The 10,652-nt window shown below is 49.5% G+C and overlaps 1 protein-coding gene across 1 annotated transcript; it reads left to right on the top strand.

Annotated features, from left to right (window-relative positions):
- Positions 1-6,313: 6,313 nt before the first annotated feature.
- LOC311136121 (fasciculation and elongation protein zeta-1-like) lies at positions 6,314-10,060 on the top strand (the record flags this gene model as incomplete). The annotated part of the gene is made up of 2 exons (XM_084170205.1): positions 6,314-6,552; positions 9,676-10,060. Exon 2 carries the CDS (start codon positions 9,719-9,721, stop codon positions 10,058-10,060), a length of 342 nt encoding a protein of 113 aa, XP_084026331.1. The 5' UTR covers positions 6,314-6,552; positions 9,676-9,718.
- Positions 10,061-10,652: the final 592 nt, after the last annotated feature.

Raw genomic sequence — 10,652 nt, 5'->3', positions numbered from 1 at the left:
CGGGGACGGCGAACGCTGAAGCCTGCCCGAACCAGGAGGAGGAGCAGTCTCGGCCGAAACCGTGACAGTACCCCCCCCTTGACGCGCGGCTCCAGCCGTGCGCCGACCCCGGCCTCGGGGACGGCCAGGAGGACGCGGACCCGGGCGCGTGGGATGCCCACGGTGGAACTCAGTCAGGAGGGATGGATCGAGGATGTCCCTCCTAGGCACCCAGCACCGTTCCTCCGGACCGTACCCCTCCCACTCCACGAGATACTGGAGACCACTCATCCGGCGCCTCGAGTCCAAGATGGTCCGGACCCTGTACGCCGGGGCCCCCTCGATGTCCAAGGGGGGCGGAGGGGTCTCTCCTATCTCATCTTCTTGGAGTGGGCCAGCTACCACCGGCCTGAGAAGAGACACATGGAACGAGGGGTTAATATTTTTGTACTCAATAGGCAGTTGTAACCTGTAACACACCTCGTTCAATCTTCTCAGGACTTTGAAGGGCCCCACAAACCGCCGACCCAGCTTCCGGCAGGGCAGGCGGAGGGGCAGGTTTCGAGTCGAGAGCCAGACTCGATCTCCCGGTGCGTACACCGGTCCCTCACTGCGGTGGCGATCGGCGCTCGCCTTTTGTTGACGGATGGCCCGCTGCAGATGGACATGGGCAGCGTCCCACGTCTCCTCCGAGCGCCGAATCCACTCGTCCACCGCAGGGGCCTCGATCTGGCTCTCGTGCCACGGTGCCAGGACCGGCTGATACCCTAAAACACACTGGAAAGGTGTTAAGTTGGTGGAGGAGTGGCGGAGAGAGTTCTGGGCCATTTCTGCCCAGGGGATATACCTAGACCACTCCTCCGGCCGGTCCCGGCAATAGGACCTCAGAAACCTACCCACATCCTGGTTGACTCGTTCGACCTGCCCATTGCTCTCCGGGTGGTACCCCGAGGTAAGGCTCACCGAGACCCCCAAGCGTTCCATGAACGCCCCCCAGACTCTGGAGGTGAACTGGGGACCTCGGTCAGACACAATATCCTCGGGGACCCCATAGTGCCGGAACACGTGGGTAAATAGGGCCTCGGCGGTTTGTAGGGCAGTAGGGAGACCCGGCATTGGGAGGAGACGACAGGCCTTGGAAAACCGATCCACAACGACCAAAATGGTGGTATTCCCCTGGGAAGGGGGTAGGTCGGTCACAAAATCCACCGAGAGGTGGGACCATGGTCGTTGTGGAACGGGCAGGGGATGTAACTTACCCCTGGGCAAATGTCTAGGCGCCTTACACTGGGCGCACACCGAGCAGGAGGAGACATAAACCCTCACATCCCGAGCTAACGTTGGCCACCAGTATTTCACGCTAAGGCAGTGCACTGTCCGGCCAATCCCTGGATGTCCAGAGGAGGGTGATGTATGAGCCCAATAAATAAGACGATCACGAACCTCGAGCGGAACGTACGTCCGCCCCACAGGACACTCGGGGGGAGTAGGGTCGGTACGCAGTGCCCGCTCGATTTCCGCATCGACCTCCCAGACCACCGGAGCCACCAGACAAGACTCCGGCAGTATGGAAGTAGGCTCAATGGACCTCTCCTCTGTGTCATACCTCCGGGACAGGGCGTCTGCCTTACCGTTCTGGGACCCTGGGATGTATGTGATCTTAAAAACAAACCGGGTCAGGAACATGTTCCACCTAGCCTGACGAGGGTTCAATCTCCTAGCTGCCCGGATGTACTCCAGGTTACGGTGATCAGTCAGAATGAGGAAAGGGTGTTGAGCCCCCTCAAGCCAATGCCTCCACACCTTTAGGGCCTGGACTACAGCTAACAGCTCCCTGTCCCCAACGTCATAATTGCGCTCCGCCGAGCTGAGTTTCTTGGAGTAGAACGCACAGGGGCGGAGCTTAGGTGGCGTGCCGGACCGTTGTGACAGGACTGCCCCAATACCGGTCTCGGACGCGTCTACCTCAACTTGGAATGGTAAAGAGGGATCCGGATGCGCCAGCACCGGGGCCGAGGTGAACAGGTTCTTCAGTTTGACAAATGCCCTGTCCGCCTCAGCTGACCACTGCAAACGAACCGGACCCCCCTTTAGTAGGGACGTAATGGGAGCTGCAACCTGTCCAAAGCCCCGGATAAACCTCCGGTAGTAATTAGCAAAACCCAAGAACTGCTGCACCTCTTTTACAGTGGTTGGAGTTTGCCAATTACGCACGGCCGACACACGGTCTACCTCTATCTCCACACCAGACGCGGACAACCGATAACCCAAAAAGGAGACGGACTCCTGGAAGAACAGGCAATTTTTCTGCCTTGACATACAGGTCATGCTCCAACAGTCTTCTCAACACTCGGCGCACCAGGGCTACATGCTCGGCTCGTGTAGAAGAGTACACTAGGATGTCGTCGATGTACACTACCACACCCTGCCCATGCATGTCCCGGAAAATCTCGTCAACAAAGGATTGGAAGACTGAAGGAGCATTCATTAGCCCGTATGGCATGACGAGATACTCGTAATGACCCGAGGTGGTGCTAAATGCCGTTTTCCATTCATCCCCCTCCCTAATGCGCACCAGATTGTACGCGCTCCTGAGATCCAACTTTGTGAAGAACCGCGCTCCGCGTAATGACTCCGTCATAGTCGCAATCAGTGGAAGAGGGTAACTATACTTAACCGTGATCTGATTGAAACTACGGTAATCAATACACGGGCGCAAACCCCCGTCCTTCTTCTTCACAAAGAAGAAACTCGAGGAAACCGGGGAAGTGGAGGACCGTATGTATCCCTGTGCCAAGGACTCGGCTATGTAAGTCTCCATAGCCGCTGTCTCCTCTTGAGACAAGGGATACACACGGCTCCGTGGAAGAGCCGCTCCTGTTTGGAGATTTATCGCACAGTCCCCCTGTCTATGAGGTGGTAGCCGTGTTGCCCTCGCTTTGCTGAACACAAGTGCTAAGTCCTCATACTCAGGGGGAATGCGCATTGCGGGCACTTGGTTCGGACTCTCTACCGAGGTCGCCCCTAAGGAAACACCTAGACATCTCCCTACACACTGGGCAGACCACTCCATAAGAGCCCTCTGTTGCCACGCAATAGTAGGATCATGGGCGCTTAACCAAGGAAGCCCCAGCACCACAGAGTACGCAGGAGAGTCAATCAGATAAAACTGAATGATCTCCTCATGACCCCCCTGCATCGTCATCTTAAGTGGTGCTGTGACTTCTCTGATCAGGCCCGACCCCAACGGCCGGCTGTCTAGGCGTGTACAGGAAAGGGGGCTTCTACCGGCCGAAGGGGAATTCCTAATCTATAACAAAATGCCCGATCAATAAAATTCCCAGCTGCGCCTGAATCTACTAGCGCCTTATGCTGGGAATGAGGTGCCGCCTGTGGAAAGCTCACAGGAATACTCATGTGACCAACAGAGAGCTCTGGGTAAGTGGGGCGCCTACTCACCTGAAATGACTCCACAGTGCGTGACCTGTTGTCCCCTCTCCCAGGAGACCCTCACCAGCACCTGGCCGCGGTGTGTCCTCCACGGCCACAGTTGGTGCAGGGGGTGGCCCCCCTCGGGTTCTCTCTCCTCCTCTCTCTAGCGCCAGCACCCCCGAGCTCCATGGGAATCGGCTCGGAGGTGCTGGAGGGTGGAATGGATGACCCCCACTCGGGACGTCCGCGGGTAGCCAGCAGGGTGTCGAGACGGATGGAGATGTCTACCAACTGGTCGAATGATAGGTTGGTGTCCCTGCAGGCCAGCTCACGACGAACGTCCTCTCGTAGGCTACACCGGTAATGGTCGATGAGGGCCCTCTCATTCCACCCCACATCCGCCGCTAGCGTCCGGAACTCCAGTGCGAACTCCTGTGCGCTCCTCTTCCCCTGTCGGAGGTGGAACAGACGCTCCCCCGCCGCCTTCCCTTCAGGTGGGTGATCGAAGACAGCCCTGAAGCGGCGGGAGAACTCCGCGTAGGTGATGGTAGCGGCGTCTATTCCCCTCCATTCGGCGTTGGCCCACTCCAACGCCTTGCCGGACAGACAGGAGATGAGGGGGGAGACGCTCTCGTATCCCGAGGGTGCTGGGTGTATAGTAGCCAGGTAGAGTTCCACCTGCAGGAGGAACCCCTGACACCCGGCTGCAGAACCGTCATATGCCCTCGGGAGCGAGAGCCGAATGCCACTGGGTTCCGGTGCTGAGAGAGGAGGACTGGCCGTTGGTGATGGGATGGTGTAAGAAGGCGTGGGCACCTCTCCAGTCACCAACCGGCGCAGAGTGTTGGACACCTCGTCCATGGCGGCCCCAAGTTGCCGGATCATAGTGTCCTGATAGCAGATCCGTTCTTCCAGCGACTTGGGTGCCGCCACTGCTCCTGCTGACTCCATAGTTGGTGTGTTGTTCTGTCAATGGAACCGATGTGGATGTGGTGGAGGAGTCAGGCGCAGGACACAGAGGTTACGTCCAACAGACTTTAATAGTCCAAAGTGCAAAGAGTAAACACGACCTCGACCAAAAACAGAGGCGAGGGAATTACGCAAAACAAGCGTAAACACTAAACACAAAACAAAATAGAGCGCTAACACGTAGCTCCGACAGATAGGCATACAACAACACACAAACTAACCAATACAAAACAGGGAACTTATAAGACACGTAATCAGCACACAAACAGACACAGGTGTACAAGACAGACCAAAGTAATCACACCACGAAACATACAACGGTGGCAGCTAGTACTCCGGGGACGGCGAACACCGAAGCCTGCCCGAACCAGGAGGAGGAGCAGTCTCGGCCGAAACCGTGACATACACTCACTACTTTACATTGTAGCTCAGCTGGTAGAGCACGGCGCTTGTAACGCCAAGGTAGTGGGTTCGATCCCCGGGACCACCCATACACAAAAATGTATGCACGCATGACTGTAAGTCGCTTTGGATAAAAGCGTCTGCTAAATGGCATATTATTATTATTATTTGTAGCAAAGTGTCATTTCTTCAGTGTTGTCACATGAAAAGATATACTCAAATATTTACAAAAATGTGAGGGGTGTACTCACTTTTGTGAGATACTGTATATATATCAAAGAGTTTAATTCGGGAGATGGTAACTCATTAAACAACTTATTCCGTGGTGCCCCAAATTCCTAACGAGTTAATTGTTACATGATTAATTTAATCAAGTGACAATTAAACATAGTTAGTTGATTCAATAAATAACAGTCATACATTAAAGTAAGTCACGTCACGACAGTAGTGTGTGAAACCGTTATATGAGCAAATGGGTTTCTATTCCTGTGCCGGCTATGAAGCTTTCAAAGGGATTTCATCTCCACCACAGAATCAGTTTAAATCTAGTCAGGGATTAGGGACAGGGAACAGGCCAGGGATTGACAAGGAGCTGAGTGGGTTATGTTGTGCACGTGTGTGTGCGGGGTGGTGGGGGTCTGTAGGTGTGTGTGTGACGTAGTGTGTGCATCTGTAACTCACAGGGTGACAAAAATCAAGTTGGCAGCAGTGCCTCTACAACAACCATCTTTGTCTTCTGGGATGGTGGACTGCTGCCTGTTTGGCATTCTCTCAATCTGTCATTGCATTTCGGTCTCTCTCTCTCTCTCTCACTCACTCACTTTCTCACACACACACACACACACACACACACACACACACACACACACACACACACACACACACACACACACACAGGACCACCAATAAATACAGGTATAGTAAAAATCAAAGGGCATGTTTCTTTGACGTCATCACAGCTTCTCACCATACTCCCTCCCCTTACTGCTCTCATTGAGGTGGGACCAAAAATTACAACCTTCTTCCTTCCCAAGCTAGCTAGCAAGCAAACTAAACTAACCACTACCCCTAATCTCAGGGTCCCTACTTTCAGCTCTGTTCCGCACCAGCAGCACTCTGTCCCTGTCAAAATGCTAATCAGCCTAGCGTATTCACAGGCATGGTACTAGCTGGCTCGGGTCAATGAAGCTAGCTTCTCTGCTATTCTACCCATAGAATGATAATAGCAGGTTCCAGGGAAATATAATAATGTAGCCATGGCAGACACAGTCTGCCTGGTCTCTACAGTACACACAGGGTGCAGCTGCCTCTCCCTTCTCCTCATTAATATTGAGTGATTTGAGCCTTGGAGAAGGGAGGAAGGGAGGGGGAGGAGGGAGGCATGGACAAAGGCAGAGGGGGAGAAGAAGGAGGAGGAGAGAGGGGGATTCCGCAGGCAGGCTGTAGGGAGCGAGCGAGATGCACAGGCTCTCTCTCTCAAGTAAGGTTGAGGCTGAGGCTGTTTATTGTTTGGAAAACAACGGCTGCTGCCAGTGGAGCGAGATAAGCAAGGGGGCTGTGGGCTAGTGGAGGAGAACGGACGGACAGAACAGCACCGGCCTTTGTCTTTTTTTCTTTATTTTCTCTCCAGTCTCTGGAATGACTGTGATTGCTGTTGGTTGGCCAGTGTTGGGATTTGCAGTGGAAGGTGGCGTATTGCAGATCTGCCTTGCCTAGGAGGGACTGTCTCTCTGTTTCTAAACCATATTACAGGAGGCACAGTTACTGCAGGTAATCTATCGTTCTATCTCTCCTTCTCTACTTCCACCTCCCCCCTCCATCATCTCCTCCCTCACATGTAACCATGGTCTTGTCTTCCATCTCTTCGTCCCCTCATCCTCATCCTCTCCCTCTCTCCCTACCCCTCCTGTTTTTCATCCTAAGAAGCACTGATGACATATACAGTCAGTGCTTGGTGTCCATTTTTATTATAGCAGCATGCCTACCAAACAGGCATTCATTTTTGTTACATCAATGCAAAATATGCTGTGTAAATTATATGCCGGTATGAACGTTGGAATAAAGTAGCTTTCAATTTCGTTTTACTGCATCTTAGCCAAATCCATCTTCTTCCAGAACGGCTATGGGACTGACAAGCATGTTCTCAGGAAGCCAATTGAAGTAATAGATGTAAACATATTCATGGTTACCCCAGGAGAGGCTTCGGTAGGCAGCCACACAGCCATATGAATATGAATAGCATAGGACATGTGTTTGTATTGTTCTGAGATAAATGCAACCATATGATCCACCCATCGCTGTTTCAATTGAACTGAAATCACCCAAATATGTTCAAAAAATCTACTATATAAAAAATGGGCTTGGTTTATTTTATAGCCATGAGAACTTATGGAATTAAATTATGGCAATAGATTTGGCATAACAACAAATTATTTTTTCCCAGTGTAATATGGGGACAGCCATTTGGTTCCATTGCATTAAAGCTGCAACATGTAACTTTTTGGGCGACCCGACCCAATATAGAAATATGAGTTATAGATCTGTCATTCTCATTGAAAGCAAGTCTAAAAAGTGGTAGATCTGTTCTATGTGCGCTATTTCTATGCTGCCGTTCTTAAGTTTAGTTTTTGCGGCTCTTACTTTCGGTTTTGTACACCAGCTTCAAACAGCTGAAAATACTATATTTTTGGTTCTGGAAAATACATTTCACAGTAGTCTAGATTGTACAATGATTATCTACACTATACTTGCTTGTTTTGTTACATAAACTAAAATTAGGCAAACTATTACTATTTTTGCAACCAGGAAATAGCAGAGTGATTTCTACATAGTGCATCTTTAAATTACCTCTGATAAGGTTCTATGATTGGTTGTTTTTGGTCCTGGTGGTTTGTGGGTGCTTTTGGCCACTGGCAGGGAGCGAGACAGTGGGAGGGTAACACAGCCATACACCTGAGTCCATTGGTTAAGGTGAAAGTCAAATGTCACACAAGAGTGCACATGCATACACTCACGCACATACATTCACATGCACATACACACACACAAATCCATATTGTCGCTCTCAGCCTGCTGTCATGATTTCACTCGTCTACCAGAACATAAGAATGTTCTGCTGTTTTCAGTATTTTCTTTGTATCCACCTGCAAGATGTCAGTTAGCACATGGTCTAGGAACAAACAAAAGCTGAAAGCTTCTTATGTAGCCATGAAAAGCTGCAAATATCTCTAACAACATGACTAAGATGACACTGACTGACTATTAATTTTAGTTGCCTAATAATTCATTTGAAGGAACAATGGACAATGTTTTACCAATAATGTGCCAGAGCCAATGTCACATTTTCATACATGCATTGTTCGTTCATGTCTTTTGAGTTGAAACAAAATAGTATGTGTGTTTTCAAACGCCAATTGTCAGTCACATAATGGAGACGGGATGATTCATCGTCGTCTCTGTTGGAGGGGATTGTGGGACTTGTAGTAATTTCAAGTCAATTAGACATGATCAACACCCATTTTTAGAAAGCATCTCAGAGTAGGAATGCTGAGGATCAGATCCCCTCTGTCCATATAATCTCATTCATTATGATCTAAAAGGCCAAACTGATCCTATATCAGCACTCCTACTCTGAGATGCTATATGAATACAGACCCAGAGGCTTCTCTACAGAAAATAAGGGTGGGTATGATGGAAGAAAGAGACAAACAGAGAGAGAGAGGAGAGGCTGAAGAATAATATCTGGCTTTTGATGTTGCGGCACTTTGCTGAGTAATGTGATGGAGAGAGAGGAAGACGCTTACACAAGCTTGTTTGAAATGGATTCCTCTCCACTCCACTCCCTGGATATAGGCGAAGATCCAGGAAAAGCTTTAGTACATTCAGCCCTCAGTCCTGTAACTGCACTGCGTCAGAACTTGGACTCAAACACAACTTTCAACCAACAGTGCTTGCTTCATTAACTATCTTCCACAAGAATCAATAGTTCTTGGTAACTTCGTACAGATCACTCTGTACTTTCCAAAATAGTTATTGAGAACAATAATTACATACAGAGTAATTCATCATTGGAGATGACTGATTATTATAGCTACAGTATATGACCTCATATAGATTGAAGTGTTTAGGATTTGTGCTTAATTTGGTAAGTGTCCGACTTGAACAATGTTCTCCAAGTTTGATGGTGCTTAGTACCATTTTGCTCTGACACAGAATTTGCCACAGTGATAAAATCTATAATTAGCACATTATCAAAATGTAGGGCTAGCTAAGCTCTTTCTTTTGTTGAGTGTCACTCTTAAGACAAGTTAGACAACATAATGGGTGGCCACGGTATTGTCTTTATAATGACTGTCTGTCCCTGAATCCCTTTCCTCGTCAATAAAATCCCACCAGTATTGCTTAGTTAACTGCAGTTAACCAGGAAACTCAACTACCATTTTGTCTCCCTGGGGGACTGGGTCTTTCCTGGTCCAGCTGAGTCCCTTCCTCTTTTTTGGGAGGGACTTTGCCATTATAGAGTTGCTGCCACATAAATGTCCAATTGAAATTACTCAAATATCTGAGATGCCATATGTGTTAATTTAGCATGTAATCAAATATTTTTACTCTAGCCCAGCATTAACACACCTGATTCAACGAATCACCAAGCCTTTGTTTGTTGAATCAGATGTACGAGTGCTGATGTAGCAGACAGCCAAATTAGCATCACTACTGCCTTCCTGAGACCTGAAGTACTGGTGCCTGGGCTGGGACCCAGACATGCTTAATGTGCACCTCTTTGGGTCCCTAAGGCCAAGATGACAAAACCCTGATCTAATGACGTGAATTGAAAAAAGCAGTCCCCTGTAAAGTCCATGTTGTTTTCTAATTTCCCTTCCTTCCCTATCCTAGTGATCCTTTATCTGTTGTTGGCTTGTGACTGGAAACACCCACCATGGAGGCTCCGCTTGTGTGCCTGGATGAGGAGTTCGAGGACCTCCGGCCCTGCCGGGTAGAGGACATGGATCGGGCTGTGCCCCTCAGCCGACCCCCCTACAGCACCATCCCCCTGGCCCCCATGCCCCCCCTGGCTCCCATCACCCGCGAGGACTTCTCCGAACTGGAGAACTTCTCAGAGATGATGAGCTTCAAGTCCATGGAGGACTTGGTCAACGAGTTTGACGAGAAGCTGAATGTCTGTTTCCACAACTACAACACCAAGACGGAGGGCCTGGCCCCTGTGCGCAACCAGTCCCACACCGAGGAGGACGAGGAGCGGCTGCAGGATGAAGAGTGAGTGTCGGCCACCACCTTTGTGTTTTTGAAGCTTAATTCTGACTTCAGCATAAAGGATCTGTGCTTTTGTGATACGAGTTAAAGATACAAATGGTGTATCACGGGGGAGTGATTTATTTGCTTCAGCTGCTTGCCTTTTGGGTTGTACAACACACCCCTGTATTCTTTTTGATAATATGGCACATCCATTGCAGCAATCTTCTGAACAAAGCATTGGTCAACACTTGCTTGTTTAGGTAGTCCATCATGTCTGATGATGTCTTCCTCTTCTGTATTCACATTGCATACTTTTGTGACTATACAGTTTTGTAAGGCACACCGTTTACTGCAAACAGAGCATGCAAAGTCTGGGTTTGGTGTGAAACGAGCAGCTATGAACACTACACCTATGCATTCATTAGAATTTAGATAGAATCCCACAAGGTATCACAGCTATCATTGGCTGATATACCAGTACTACAGTGAGCTCCGAAAGTATTGGGACAGTGACACATGTTTTGTTGTTTTGGCTCTGTACTACAGCACTTTTGGATTTTAAATTATGCGGTTAAAGTGCAGACTTGGAACTTTAATTGGAGGGTATTTTCATCCAT

Source organism: Coregonus lavaretus (genome assembly GCF_964263955.1).
Source record: "Coregonus lavaretus genome assembly, chromosome: 10".
NCBI lineage: Eukaryota > Metazoa > Chordata > Actinopteri > Salmoniformes > Salmonidae > Coregonus > Coregonus lavaretus.
Note: the sequence above shows the minus strand (reverse complement) of the source record. Positions and strands in the feature narration are given on the sequence as shown.